The 16,487-nt window shown below is 40.4% G+C and overlaps 1 protein-coding gene across 1 annotated transcript in view; it reads left to right on the forward strand.

Moving 5' to 3' along the window:
• Positions 1–14,508, forward strand: part of CNN1 (calponin 1) — a 51,975-nt gene extending 37,467 nt beyond the window's left edge. Inside the window, exons 2-7 of the mRNA XM_072399536.1 lie at positions 4,880–5,003; positions 7,155–7,221; positions 7,446–7,583; positions 10,326–10,436; positions 12,252–12,398; positions 12,555–14,508. Of these exons, the coding sequence (XP_072255637.1) occupies positions 4,969–5,003; positions 7,155–7,221; positions 7,446–7,583; positions 10,326–10,436; positions 12,252–12,398; positions 12,555–12,800 (744 nt within the window). The 5' untranslated portion in view covers positions 4,880–4,968 and the 3' untranslated portion in view covers positions 12,801–14,508. The remainder of the gene's footprint in view (positions 1–4,879; positions 5,004–7,154; positions 7,222–7,445; positions 7,584–10,325; positions 10,437–12,251; positions 12,399–12,554) is intronic.
• Positions 14,509–16,487: the final 1,979 nt, after the last annotated feature.

Consider the following 16,487-nt stretch of genomic DNA (forward strand, 5'->3'; position numbering starts at 1 on the left):
TTTAATATTATTATTAATAATAATAATAATAATAATAATAATAATAATGTGTCCCTGTAGGAAGGTATCCTCTCTATGCCTGTTCTAGTGGCAATCCCATTTTTCAGATTCTGTTTATTGATGCTTCTATATAGCTGGACAAAGTCCGTATTCACGTCACTTTCACTCACAGTCTAATGCCTCTACCCTAGTCTTAAGTGTGGAAGCCAAAAATTCAACTGCAATGATCTTAGACTATAGAAGTAAACTCATGCAGGACATACAAACTCTTCACATATCGTGCCCTGGTTGAGATTTATTAAGCCTGGACCTGGGAATTGCAAAACACATCGTCTTCTGTCCAAGTCAGAATAGTCAGAAGCCTAAAACACAAAAAAATGCAATAAAAACCTGAGCTGAACCCTCATGTCTGTATCCAAAAAGAAAAAGGTTCTGGTTTAGATACACGTGAGAGCTATGGCTTTGCAGACTACATTGGTGGCCCACTAGACCCGCAGAGCTGCCATTAGGAGAAACAAAGATTACTTCTGTACCAGAACCCAAACAAAACTTTTCTTTGCAATGCTGGAACTTTTAGAAATGAGAAAGGGGGGACCAGGAAGTTGATTTAGTATGGGGCCCAGAAATCTCTTATACAATGTCCCTATACTTGAGGTCCATAAGTTTGAGAGATCGGTGTTGGAAGTGATGACATTGAATGACTTTCTGAATTAAAATGACGTTTTGTTTCAGTCTCATCATACCATACCTGGTTGTTTCATTTTTTAATTAGTTTAAATTTCAGAACATACTTCTCATTGGCTTTCCTTCAGCCCAGCCAAGTCCTGGGGAGTTTTGTATAAGGCTAATCAGAGACACTTAACAATGTAATTCCATAGAAATGATTCTGCATACTTTAAACATCCTGGCTGTACTTTGCACAACCTTATAAGCCCTGTTTTGTCCCTTGGCGTTATTTTACAACACCACAACTGGAGGCTGTTTTTCCATGATGAAATCAGCAATCTCATCCATATTTGGAAGTTATGGGCTGAAAAAAAAAAAGATAATAGCAGAAGTTAATTTAGGTTAATTTACATAGTTTTCAATCTGTGGTTTACAAGACAACGTTGAGGTTAGGAATGACAGACAGGAGCCATGCAACCCACCTGGAATGACTGCGAGGAGCTGCAATTATTTTTCAGTATTTTAAGGTTGATAGACAAAGTACCAGGTCCACTTTATAGCCGACATTGTGTACATAGACGCTTGTATTTGCTCTTTATCTTCCACTGCTATCTGCCACTGATTCCCCAAGAATATCCATGGACACCCCTGCAGTGCAGCTTTGGGTACCTAAAGAGCCAATCATTTGGCCAGAGAGCTGTCACGTGATGGGTATTGAGAAAGTTCATAGCCCTGCCCTGTATAACTTTTTACCTAGGTGCATTTGGGGTCTCAGACAACTCATCAGGATGCCATGGAAAGAGAAGAAGGGGGCTAAGAAAGATAAATATTACAGCATTTTATGTCTGTTAAAAAGTGAACCCATTCATCTGCCTACTTTACAGTTTTCTTTAAATGTTTGGACTCACTACCTAGTGAGTCAGTGAATAGAACCAGTCCGCCGTGGCATCTTCCAAATTTTATTACAGGCTCACTATTAGGAGCCATGTTCCACATATCCTACATTGGGGCCACAGAAGGAGGTGACAAGCAGAAATGCACACAAAGTATAAAAAAGCCAAATATAATTGCAGATTATTTTAAAGGCCATATAGAAACAAAGATAAATGTAGGCATATTCCTATTTATAGGGACCATAGCATGGTATTTCAAGCCATCTATTTAGCCTTGCAGCCTATACAGGGTGAACAGACCTGACAATGCAAATTATATATATATATATATATATATATATATATATATATATATGAGGCTCACATTTGCTGTGAATAAATACTTTATTATAAATTCAAGCTCCACATATTCTGCAAAGCATGCACATAGACAACTATGACTTCTTTTGTCTTCAAACATCGTAGTGGATGAAAATCAGTGGACTCTCTGCAAAGATTCACATCCTGCTGATTTAAACCTATAATTATAAAATAAATAGAGAGAATGAACTTTGCTGATTGCAGAACTATAGGTCTGATTTATAAGGGAATAGAACTATAGGGAAATAAAGAGTAACTGTTACCTGTCCATTGGGTGACAGTGTCACCTACAGCCCCCTAGCTAGGTATACTTCGCAATCCAGGAAAAAATGGTGTCAAATGGTGTTGGAGCTTACCTGGGTAGATGACACTGTATGTATCTAGTATTCAGCCACACAAGCCCCAGCATTCCCAGAAGCCACGCTACATGGGGTGTAAGGAGTGGGATGGGGAGCAAGGGAAGTATTCAAAGTTTCCAGGAGGCAAAGTTACTATGCTGACTTGTGATCTTTATGAATGAAGCGACAGAGCCTGGAACCTTTTACTTTGATATATGCAAAGCAAGGGTACATTTTAGGGTGACAACTACAATAATAATCCATAATATAAACTCATTTTATGTTCCCTTTATTCCTCCCTGCTATCCTGCAGGATGGGGATGTAAATACAACAATTTGAGGACTGAACTGTTGATCCCCATGACAATGGCGCACACCTGTTCCCATCATATCATAATGATCCTCAGTGGCAGGAGGAGGGGCTGTGTGTTGGTTTTGGATCTCTGTGAACATTTGTCCCATTCCTCGTCCTCTCCCTAGTTTGGTCAATTCCAGATCTGTCAGTGTTTGGGTTGGCAGACTGGAGGGGAGTGCGTCGGGTGTCACTGAATGGTCATCCATCCCTGCTTCTCTCTCACTGATATTATTTCCCTGCGCCATGTCTGCTTCTACTTTGTAAACTTTTCTAATTCATCTACTGATAACATATTACTCACCCTTCATAAAAAAGAAACACATAAGCTTAAAGTATTAAAGCATGTTAGAGTGTGGCCCTATGATGAGATCAAAGGCACATCCAATGCCCTGTTGATCTATCAGTTTGACCAGCATTGATCCAACACCTATATGTTAGGTGCACATATACACCAAGGAGAATTTAAGATTAAGGTCTTTTTTCATCTATTAATATATTTTGTTTAAACCATAATCATGAATCAGCAGAGATCCCACCATTTATTGCTTACGACACTAAATTAATTTCTTTGAAAAATCCTGGGGTATGGAAGAGGGAGATGTATAGCGGAGAAGGCAAATCTGTGGACAGTGACAGGGGAGTTCTCTTCTCCTCTGTCACTGACTCTTCTGTAAGGGGAAAGCTTGCGCCTGTTCTGCCACCACCCCCTCTTCCTTTCTTCCATTGGGAGTGGCAGGATTTGAAGTTTGGCACCTTTATTTTCTCCTATAGCTTGCAATATAAAACAGACTCTCACCCTATTCCACAGTTTAAATAACTTTGACTAACACTCTTCTGTCAATCAGATGTAAAACTGTTTAGAAGAGCTGAACAGATTATGCCATTCTTCTCGATGGTACTGCTGTGTGGTCCTATCAGCCTGGCATGCAGTGAATGTTGGCACGCTTGTCTCTTGCATAGCTGTGTACATGGTTCATGCTAAGATTTTATGGGTCATTGTTCTTTAAATAAATGTCCCAGACACAAAAATGATGCCCCTTAGGGCTGGTATTTGCCCACTTATATTACCTCCTGCCACCCATACATTCCTCATCTTTGCTCCACGCGTTCCTCACTATCGTAATCATGTACAGTCATGGAGATATTATGTGACCTCAGTTTTCATGCAAAAAAAAATCACAAAAAATGCAAAGTTCTTCTTATACTGGTTGGGCCTTCTTCTTACATTACCTTCTAAATGTAGGTGAAAAACATAGATGTAAAGGAAAAAGAATTATACGTACAACATTACACCCTGGAGTTGTTCACAATGGAAATGTGGCAATCTATGGTAATCGCCACTTATCAAAAGTGGTAATTGCAGCTGCAATTTAACTGAATGGGCCATGTATGCCACCTTCAAACATGGCGAAGAGGTACTCCACTCAAGTGAATGGAGCTTCTGATCTCTCATCTATTGTAATTCTGGTACAGCATTCTTTATAATTCAAATAAAAAAATCAAACTATGGGCTCTTTATATTCTTACTATAGTTCCTTTAAAACTCAGCAAAAAATTCAGTAAATAGAAGTCCTATTCTTATCTTACGAATAAACAAGCAGACCCTGACCTCTCCAGGGACTTGCTGCTTGGTGGGCACAGATCCTGAGAATAGGGCCGCCATCAAGGAGGGGACAAGGGTACTTCTGTACCGGGCAGTGGCTAATACAGTGGCTAAAATACAGGTTGACCATCCTGAAAACAAATGCACTCCCTGAGCATTATGTAGTCCTGCCAGTGCCAAACTTGTCATTCTTTCAATGTGATTTTTATATATTTGGAATAGAATGTGACAGCTGAGATTTCTTAAGATAAATTGTAAATAGTAAGGCATTCTGTACATGCTATTAAAAACAGACTTTAAGTTTATTTCCACAGCACTTGACACGAGTGCTACACTGTTAGTTTACACAAGTCTCACACTGAGTACTGAGCATTGTGTATATCTGCAGGTGGCTGAGCTGCCTGCCAGGCTGGGAGAACATGGTGTGTCTATAGTTAGCATTGCTGCAGTTAGCTAAATGGCCACTGTGTGGCAGCAAAGAGCCGATGACTTTATAATAGAAAATCCTCATAGAAGTAAAGTGGTAACATTGTCACCAATGAGAAAGACACCTAACTCTCCCATACCTTGCAACTTTATGAAATTAAAGGTTTGTTCATATTCCTTCCATTCAAGTTTTTTTTTGTAATATTGATCATAATAACATGTTCCTTTGTCTTCTTTTAGTTGGCATCAAAATATGACCCACAGAAGGAGGCTGAACTGAGGGAATGGATAGAAAGAACCACCGGAAGGAACATTGGAAACAAATTCATGGAGTCCTTGAAGGATGGAATCATCCTGTGCGAGTAAGTGCCTAAGGAGTAATAAACCATAAGTCCTCAGAGGAAGGTCTTATAGACCTGACACTAAATAAACCTAACAATCTCATAGTTTATATACCTGATGACCTATGCACCTAACAATCTACGCCTGAATACCTATATACCTGACAAGATGTATACCTGATGATTTATACACCTGACAACCAAAACACCTGAAGATCTATGCACCTTATAATCTATATACTTGCTGATCCATACACCTAACAATCTATTATTTTGATGATCTATAAACCTGACAATCTATACACCTGAGGACCTATACACCTAACTACCTATATACCTGATGATCAATAATTCTGATGATCTTTACACCTGCAAAAATACACACCTGATGATCCATACTCCTGACAACCTAAACACCTAATAATCAATAAACCCGATGACCTATATACCTGACAACCTATACACCTAATAATCTATACACCTAACAGCACCTACCCTTAATATACCTATACACCTGATGATCTACACACTTAATGATCTATACACCTTACCATCTATAGATCTGAGGACCTATACAACCGACGATCCATACACCTGACAATCTATACACCTATAAACCTTTAAATCTGATGATTAATAATTCTGATGATCTATAAACCTGACAATCTATACACCTGAGGACCTATACACCTAACTACCTATATACCTGATGATCAATAATTCTAATGATCTTTACACCTGTGAAAATACACACCTGATTATCCATACTCCTGACAACCTAAACACCTAATAATCAATAAACCCGATGAACTACCGTATATACCTGACAACCTATACACCTAATTATCTATACACCTAACAGCACCTACCCCTAATAATCTATACACCTGATGATCTACACACTTTATGATCTTTACACCTTACCATCTATAGATCTGATATCTATACACCTAACAGCACCTACCCCTAATAATCTATACACCTGATGATCTACACACTTTATGATCTTTACACCTTACCATCTATAGATCTGAGGACCTATACAACTGACGATCCATACACCTGACAATCTATACACCTATCAACCTTTATATCTGATGATCAAATATTCTGATGATCTATTAACCTGACAATCTACACACCTGACAACCTAAACACCTAATGATCAATACACCTAATGATTATTAATTCTGAAGAACTTTAAACCTGACAATCTATACACCTGAGGACCTATACACCTAACTACCTATATACCTGTTGATCAATAATTCTTATAATGTATACACCTGTGAAAATATGCACCTGATGATCCATACTCCTGACAACCTAAACACCTAATATTCAATAAACCCGATGAACTATATACCTGACAACCTATACACCTAACTATCTATACACCTAACAGCACCTACCCCTAATAATCTATACACCTGATGATCTACACACTTTATGATCTTTACACCTTACCATCTATAGATCTGAGGACCTATACAACTGACGATCCATACACCTGACAATCTATACACCTATCAACCTTTATATCTGATGATCAAATATTCTGATGATCTATTAACCTGACAATCTACACACCTGACAACCTAAACACCTAATGATCAATACACCTAATGATTATTAATTCTGAAGAACTTTAAACCTGACAATCTATACACCTGAGGACCTATACACCTAACTACCTATATACCTGTTGATCAATAATTCTTATAATATATACACCTGTGAAAATATGCACCTGATGATCCATACTCCTGACAACCTAAACACCTAATATTCAATAAACCCGATGAACTATATACCTGACAACCTATACACCTAACTACCTGATGATCAATAATTCTGATGATCTATAAACCTGATCATCTTTACACCTGACAATCTCCACACCCGATCTCTCTACATACCTGACATCACAGGCATGAGTGTCATTATGATATCAGTTGCCATGTAGGTATTTAAGTTGTATGTTCTACAGTAGGGTTGTGCCATGGAAAAGTCTGGCCGTGTTAAACTATGAACATATCCTGATAGTAAGAAAACTAATGCAGTCACCATGACTAGTAAGCTGCAATATGTGACATTTTTCTTCCCATAAATTACATTGATGACATAAAGTGACACTGCTGTATAAACAGAATATTTCTCTTCCTTTCACAGATTAATTAACAAGCTGCAGCCTGGCTCCGTCAAGAAGATCAATGAGTCTACACAGAACTGGCATCAGGTAACCATCCCTCCCTTTGGTTGTGTACACTCCTCCTCGGTACTGACATTGCTTACTCTGATTTCACTGCACACTGTGAGCTTCTCACATTGTGCATTAAAACCTGCAGCAAGTCAGATATATAGAGGACGTCCAGTATCATCTAGTTCTTCTAATGTTATGTTCCTCTATGAATTATAATGACGGGACTCGTATTGCTATGACTTTCTGTTCTTCATTTGCAGCTGGAAAACATTGGAAACTTTATTAGGGCGATCACAGATTTCGGCGTCAAACAGCACGATATATTTGAAGCAAATGACCTGTTTGAGAATACCAACCTCACTCAAGTCCAGTCTACACTGTTGGCATTAGCTAGCGTGGTAAGTGATCTCTGATTCAATATGTGAAGGCATAGCCATGCTGCTTGAGGACAGGGCCACAGGGGCCCCTTACCCTTAAATCATTGCTGAAATTCCCACGTTGATACATTTGTGATCTCCTATTCAATGCATGTATCTACAGCCATGCTGCTTGTAGATAGGACCACAGGGTCCCCTACCCATAATTAATTGCTGCAATTCCTACTTAGATAAATTTGTAATCACCTATTCAATGCACGTAACCACAGCCATGCTGCTTGAGGACAGGGCCCCTCTACCCATAATTCCCTGCTATGGTTCATATGATAAAACTTTAGTTTTGTGACCACAGTCATGCTACAAGAGCATACAAGTATCCCCTACCCAGGGTTCCTTGCTATGGTTCCCTTAGGACCAAAGGGGTCCCCTACCCATAATTCTCTTACCATGAGGAAACTTGATCTCCCATTCAATATATATACCCACAGCCATGCTGCAGGAGGACAGAGCCACAAGGGTCCAGTACCCATAATTCCTTGCTACGGTTCTCACTGATATCATTCTATTGTTTTGGCTTCCTCCTAGCCAATCATTGAAGACCTCCAGGAAAGCGATGAGATCACATTTGGGTATTAATTACACACAATACCCAAATAGCTCGTTATCTGACACAGGCCAGAGGAACAAGCTAGGACAAGACTCCAACATTCAGAATTGTCTTCTATTTCGGATGAAAACAATACCCTTGGGGCATCGAAAATCAGCCAAACTCCGCCTACTTTTACCGCATGCTTCACCGGGAAAGTGTTGCATGACATCATACCCACACCTATTAAAGGAGACCTGTGCTTAGGGAAATATGTCAGCTGCCGTCACTGACCTAGAAGGCTAGTTCCTGGCATGCAAGCAAGCACCAAGTGAAGTTAGAGCACCCATTGTGAGTCAGTGATGCAAATGCAGTAAGATAATTAGAACAGCATGACAGCCAGGCAAATGGCAATTTTAGAAGGAGAAGTGAATAGTAAATCCCTTATATTTCTTTCAATGTGGGTTTCTATTTAAACGAAAAAGAAAACAAACCCTACATAAGGCAAAGTGTATGAGAGCACAAATAATGAATTTCCCCTTTACCCATTCTACACTGAAAGCCACCTGCAGTCAGGACCTCTGTTTGGGGGTGTTGAATGGGGTAGGAAAGGGTTGGCACTTCAGTTAGGTGTTTATGCTTTAGGGAGATTTGTTTCTCCTTCCTGCCACTAGTCACCGAGACAGGAAGTGAATAAAAATTTCCCTTGGAGTTGAAATTCTAAAAAAAAACCTCCAACACTTTTCTAGGAACAACAATCGGGGCCATTTTATTCTGGTGCCCCAGACAAGATAGCCATTGTCACATATACCCCTAGATGACAATTTGCCCCCCTTGGCAGACCAGGTAGAGCCCCATTGCCATGTTGTAAATCCACCACTAGGTGGTGCTCTAATCTACCTGAAAGTTTGCCCCTGATGGGGGAATTTCTCCTTTTTCTTTTTTGTTTGACGTCTGCCAAGGAGTGATTTCCCTAAACCTCCTAAACAGGGAAGCAGAGAGCAATCAAATGGAGGAAGCCTTGATCATTCTACCAAAAACCTAAATATAAAATAGTTTTATAAATAAAAGAATATATAAGAATGTTTTTGGTCATTGTATTCACCATCTGACCTCAGGGCCTTATTTGTACTTTTCTCATCTCATCTAAGCCAGCTAGCTTGTACTCAATGGGTGAACCTGTAAGGGCAGCCATGATAATAGTGGAAGGTCATTGGTGGAAGCCATGATGCTTGTGGGCAGAACAGCCCTATGCTAACCATCTTTATTTATTATAATAAAATATTAAATACATGATGGCAGTACAGGTGCCCCTCTGGCCATGGCACCCTAGGCCACGACCTAGCTGGTCTTGTGAGAAATCCAGACCTGCCTGCTTTAATAGACACATGGAAGGTGTGTTTTTACATGCAGCAGGTAAGGCAAACAGGAACAAATTGCAGTATTTGTATACTATTTTTAAAAACACATGACATAAAATTATGGCTCAGAATTCCTAAAAATAATACAGAATTGTCATTTTCTTTCAGGTGCTGATGGTGTAATGAGCCCTTTATTATTATAATAGTCCCGCATACAACTAATACTATCAATGGCTCCATGCGCCCTCTAGTGGTTAATTTTTAGAATGACTGCTTCAGTTAAAGTGTAAAGCCAATAATGAATTTGCCTATTTCCTATTTGCCCCCTTTTGGTCTGTTTAAGCCAAATGGTAGAGGGAGGGGAAGAGGCATGACACTGGAACTGATGTCTGGTATATGAAGCATTCTGATGCATTTAGACAGTTGGGGTTACATTATCTATGTGGCAGTTGTTGACAGATCACTTCACCCATTTTATTCTGTACACCTTCTAACTGCTGCAACTTAGCAGTTTGCAGAGGCATATATGGACAACAGTAGCGGGTGCATTTATAAGTGATTCCCCTGTCAAATCAACCTAGATTTGGCAGTTGGTATGTAGAATTCACTATTATGACTGCTGTGCATTTTTGATAATTGACCACTAGTTGGCAGAATGAGTCTTAGTTTTGTTATGCATTATAAATGAACAATGTATAGGCATTTAAATGGCTGTGAACAATCTGACAGCTGAATTGAAGGATGAATAATTTATAAATACAGCCCTAAGTGTATGTTATCCAAACCCTGACAGCTGTGTAATACCCGTCTTTCCAGGCTAAGTCAAGAGGAGCCAAAGTCGACATTGGGGTCAAGTATGCCGACCGACAGGAGCGAAGATTCAACCCTCAAAAACTCAAGGAAGGAAGGAACATCATTGGCCTGCAGGTCAGTGCAAACAAAAACAAGATGATTGTTTTTCAGGGGATTGCAAACTAAATATCCTTTTTTTTTTCCTTGGGACACCTCCCTACAGTAATACAAGGGAGCTTCCCCCTCCCTAAATCATGAGTGAAAACAGCAAGTTCCACTTTTGCAGTACATATGTCTAAAAATTTGGGGTACCTGTGCCATGACTATGCACACCAAAAAAATTTACTATATATACTCAAATATATACCGATCCACATCCGAGGCACTTTTTACTACCTGAAGATACAGGAACACTGCTATGAGTATAAACCTAGTGCACAAAATGCAGCCATCACTGCTGACATTCAAAACAGTAATCAATAGAAATGCCAATAAAATAATGTAAATAAATACACCCATGATATTATATTTTGAAATATTTTCCCAAAAGGAAAAACAAAAAAAATCACATGAGCTCAGTCTATTTATCATTTTTTCACTCTACAGGTAAAGTACTTTATGATGGGCCAGTTGCTCTTAAATGATTGTTGTTGGCCACCAGTAGATGGTGCTCATGTCGCTGATGACAAGAGTTTGTTACACACTTTACATGAGGATGCAGCATCCTCTACTGGTGTGCCTCAAGTATAAACTGAGATTCTTTTTTTAATGGCATTTTGAAAATAGAAAAAAAAATCTCACTTTATACAACGGAAATTATGAACAAGCACTTGAAAACAAAGCCCTCATTTATCTCAATATCCATGCGAATTGGAAAGAAACTAATCTACAAACACAAAAAGAAGGCTTTTATAGGAGAAGCCAGTCAGCCTGTCAGCTATATCAGTGATTTTCAACCACTGTGCCGCGGCACACTAGTGTGCCATGAGAGATCTTCAGGTGTACCGTGAGAAATTATCCAATGTTGGTTAATTGGTGTGAAAATTATTTATTTACTGCAAATAATTTGTCTTCATTTGGCTATACCAGCAATGTATAGTGATAGGCAGAACAAAGAAGTACTCTTCCACTAGATGGCAGCAGGTAGCTAATTAATCTGTGACATTTTTGTTTAGTGGTGTTCCGTGGGATTTTTCTAATGTAAAATATATGCCACGATTTAGGAAAGGTTGGGAAACACTGAGCTTTATCAACTTTAGAGTTATTGTGTACCTTTGAGAGGGAATAATGCTTGTGCATTAAAAGCACCTACACATGTCAGTGTGGGCTTGTTATAAACATCTTTTTATTGATATGCAAATAGTGGGCACAGCTTCACTTTAAAAAGCCATCCTGCCCCTGTTACTGTATCTCCTCTATTGCCCCCTTCTGGTCATACTATGTAATACAAACCATATCTCTCAAAAACAATTTTCATGTACGGTATACAACCTCCTAATAAAAAAAAATTTGTGCTGCAGAACCTATTTGGAAGCCCATCTGGGCTTACAGTTTCGTACAAATACTTGCTGATTCTGCCAGTGAGGTCCACCAAATGCTGTGATAGTGTGGCAAGAATAAGTCATCACTCTCATGTAGGCAGTGTCTTAAAAAAAAGCTGTAGGGGCATGGCTATTAGCATTGTCGATCAGCATTGTATCCTGTAAATTGTCAATCAGCACATGGCCACACTTAGTCCTGCCCACTTCTTGTTGGTAGCACTGCCCCTGTTGCTGAAACCCTCCCATTGTGATCTGTAGTGTCTAGGAGGGGAAGCATGTGAGACTAAACTAATATTTTGGATCAGATGGGGGCGGTAAAGGAATTTTTTTGTGTGCATCACATAGTAACTAGCCTTTAGTTATACTTTGTATCTTATTGTCTATATGCTAATGCTTTGTTTGTTGACAGATGGGAACCAATAAGTTTGCCAGCCAAAAGGGGATGACATCATATGGCACTCGTAGACACCTGTATGATCCCAAACTGGGCAATGAGCAGCCAGTGGACACATCCACCATCAGCCTACAAATGGGTACCAACAAGGGGGCATCCCAGGTAAGGGGTTCAATAAGCATTTGCCTCATTAGATTATGCCCCTCTTACTTTCCCTATTCTATTCCTTTTTTTACCCATTCACTAGGTAATGTATAAGCCCCAATGAGTTCTAGCTGGCTGGCTCTCTAACCAGGCTACCTCTTTGTTTCTCTTTAGTCTGGCATGACAGCCCCAGGCACCAAACGTCAGATCTTCGACCAGAAGCTTGGCATGGACCAATGCGACACCCAGACCATCCCCTTGCAAATGGGAACAAACAAGGGGGCATCTCAACAAGGCATGACTGTGTATGGTCTCCCACGTCAAGTCTATGACGCCAAGTACTGCCTGGACAGCAACATCTATGAGCTCGGCGAGGACGGCCATTACGACAACAGCCATCAGTATTACAACTCTGAATAAGGGCCTCCATCTTCCAAATAACCTCCACATCACCCTCTCCTGTGCCAGCGTGTACCTGCTACCGTGGCAAAGAAGGGTGTCTACTGCTGCCCATTCTTTGCCAGCGTGTGCTAGTTCCTCTGGCAAAGGGGGTTAATGCTACCCACTATTCATGTTTGCTCTCGCAGAGTAAAAAAAAAAAATTAATGATACCCATTAGGTGCCAATATGCCTCCTGGCACCTAGATCGCTGCATATCCCAAACCTGCTGTTCTGGCAGAGAATGATCTCCCTCCTACCCCCTTTTTTCTTTTCTGGCAGAAAAGGGGGTAAAACTGGCCATTCTGTGCCAGACTGTGCCCGCTGCTTTGGCAGTAACAAAATAAAAGCCCATTCCCCATATGTCTGACGCTACATTAAAAGAGACTGGGAATAAGCTATTTGCGGAGCCTTGCTTTCGTTTTTTGTTTTTTTTTTGTGCCGAAAAAACACAGCTCAGCCTCCAAGTGTACATCTGCAGAGCATTGCTCATTCCATCTCACCGTAAGCCGAGGCAGAACATTGCACCCTAACCACCATGCCGCTGTTGTCACCCACCTTTAGCTGCATTATTTCCCAGCAGGCAGTGCTGCAGTAGAGTTTAACCGATTAGCGTCTGGGATGGGAGCCATGTTTAGCTATGGTACAATATGGGCAAAAATATGGAATGGATACTTTTTAATTGCCTTATATATATGTTTTATTACAGCTTCGTTTTGTTTAAAGCTTGTGTGTTCTTTTTTAGGATACAACCTAAAAATCTGGGCACTAGTAGCTAGTCTTAGATTCAAAAGCATCACATTGCCCACTTCACCTGTCTTAGCCAAAGGGTCACATTGGCAAAAAACCAACCTATTGTCTTCTATTCCCAGTTAAATGTGAATATTCCATAATCTGATTCGGTCTACAAAACACAAAATGCATGCCTACGGCCGCTTTCAATCACAATCAGAATTTTTTAGGCTAAGCAGAAGGTGATCTGATAGTTCGCAGGATGTGCCGTTCTGTTGCTATTCAAGGCAAAATGGTTCGAGCTGAATCAAAGATCCAAAGCATGGATCATCATAAAGAGAAAATATAAAAAATTGTTTGGAAAATCTAATTGAATCAAAAATAAAGAAAATCACGTATGACTGGCTTCTGAACCATGGCCTATCCTGGAGGTGTTTCATTATCATGAATGTATGGAGTTGTCAAGGTGTCCTTAAATTTATTCCATTTTCAATGTGTGTCTTAGCAAATTGCAAAGCTGTTTTCCTAACATTAAAACAATGCCAACACCATTGTCTCAGGTGGTCTGCAGAGCGTCGCTGCCTCTGTTTTCATTTTAGGCAATTAAAAGGGAATGAATAGGTGAATGGAGTGGTCAAGGCAGGAATACTCTGCAGATTTAAGTCTTAATACTAATGCTAGTGAGGAGCAGGAGGGACGTCGCAGGTCTGTGATGGGAGGGGTGGGTGCTGGTCTAATAGTTGCTCTGGCAGGTGAGAGGTTAACAGGACAATGCTCTTCAATGTGACAGCCACCAGGATGGGTGCAATGCTCTGCAGACTACCATGTCATATTGTATTTTGCCTGGCTCTGTTTTGTGCATGTCCCTATCCCCTCTCATCACCACAGCCTAGATTATGTGAACAACACCTCACCTTACAGAATTGACTGCAAATATATTTCTATATATATATTTCTAGTTCGTCTCTCTGTGCTTTATTTGCGTATACATGTTTTGTCCAAAAAAAGAAACATGGGCACAACAGATGGACATCTACGGAATGAGCTTTTCATTGCAGCTGTGTCCATGAACTACAGTGTGGAGGTGACTCCCAGTGCTGCTAAGGGCCATGTCAGACTAGCAAACCTCACATCTTCCATTTTCTATCCAGCACATACTTCTCATATAATTAACAAATGTGTGGTACACAACAACGGCGACACCGTACAAATCAACAAACCAGTCACTGGCAGCAAGATCACTACATAGAACCCTCACCTGCTTGTTCAGCACAGCTCCCTTGCTGGCTGAAATACAAATGAATCGCCATTGCCAGGGAGCCATGCTGGTAAAGCAAAAGAGCGACTTCTTTGCTTTCCAATTGTTCCATTTGCTGGTTAATTGCAGCCACTGACAAAATCGCTAGTATGGCATTGGCCAATTTTCCTTTGCCACTACGGAAAGGGTTACCATTTCAACAAAACAATGATTTTGGTGCCTGTTGCAGAGGTCTCCAAAACAAAGAAATTTAATTGGCCTACATAGCTATGATCTTAACGTCAACATGACGTGACCTAAAATAGTAACAGCAGCTCGTGTAGTTCAGAGAAATTGTAGTTATTTTTGGTATGTTTAAAGTCAATGCTTTCATTTATTTAGTTGTTGACTATGGAGCAAGTACATGTAGATTGGACGTGATATCAGTACTGAGGGATCCTTAAGCAACCTCTGATCATTAAAAAGTAGCAAATACCAATGATCTTCGTTCCACTGACTTTCCTAATGACCACCAGTGTAAGTGCCCCCTTTTTCCATTCACTCTTTCATTAGCCACCGGTGTAAGGGGGTACTTTTTTTTTTAATTGACCACAAATATAGGGGGTTCTTCTTGCATTGACTCTTCCAATAACCACCAGTATAAGGGGGTCCTTCTTCCATTGACCACCAGTGTAAGGGGTCCTTTTTTCCATTGACTCTTCCAGAGACCACCAGTGTAGAGAGTTCTTCCTTCATTGACCAGCAGTGCAGGGAGTTCTTCTTCGATTACACACCAGTGTAAGGGGTCTTTCCCCCATTGACTCTTCCAATGACCACCAGTGTAAGGGGGTCCTTATTCCATTAACTCTTCCAACGACCAACAGTGTAGGGAGTTCTTCCTCTATTAAACACCAGTGTAAGGGGACCTTCCTCCATTGACTCCTCCAATGACCACCAGTGTAAGGGGGTCCATTTTCCATTAACTTTTCCAACGACCACCTATGTTGGGGGGGGTTGTTGTTTTCATTGACCACCAGTGTAAGGGGCTCCTTCTCCCATTGACCACCGCTACACCTGGTACCGCTTCATGCCCTGCGGTTCCATCTGCCAAACCCTATGCCAGGGGTAATGTATGGAACCCCAGCACACAGAAAGGAACAACGCGGGTGTTGGATGCTGAAGATTGTTCAGAAGACAAAAATCATTTGCTTAAGACAGTTTTTTTTATAGCAGAGTTGCTTTAAAGAAAACTCAATTCAGGCTCATCTACAAATTTATAATATATATTAAACAGAAGCTGACCACACTATGGGAACAGCCCCTTTTAGCTGGGCGCACAACCTACTTGTTTTTTAGGTGATTACTGAAGAGTTTGGTCACAATACAGGGGCCAGCACCCACCTACAATCCCTTCCCACTTCAACCCAGAAATTTTTTAAGCTTAACACATGATTTTGTATGCTCAAAAATGAAGCTTCAAATTCAGGAATATGCAAGAAGCCAAGATCCGGTTATTCTCACTGACCACCACCCCAATGTACTGCTAGTTGTGGATTAGTAATTATAGCAGGAGTTCTTTGACCCAGTGTCATAGTCATTTTTCCTTTCTGGTCATTATTCAAACTTAAACTGTGATTCCTGTGCTTTCTTAGGGGGCGTGAGGCAGTGACAACCGCGGTGCTGTCCATAAGAGACCTGGA

Source organism: Pyxicephalus adspersus, chromosome 2, assembly GCF_032062135.1.
Source record: "Pyxicephalus adspersus chromosome 2, UCB_Pads_2.0, whole genome shotgun sequence".
Classification (NCBI taxonomy): Eukaryota; Metazoa; Chordata; class Amphibia; order Anura; family Pyxicephalidae; genus Pyxicephalus; species Pyxicephalus adspersus.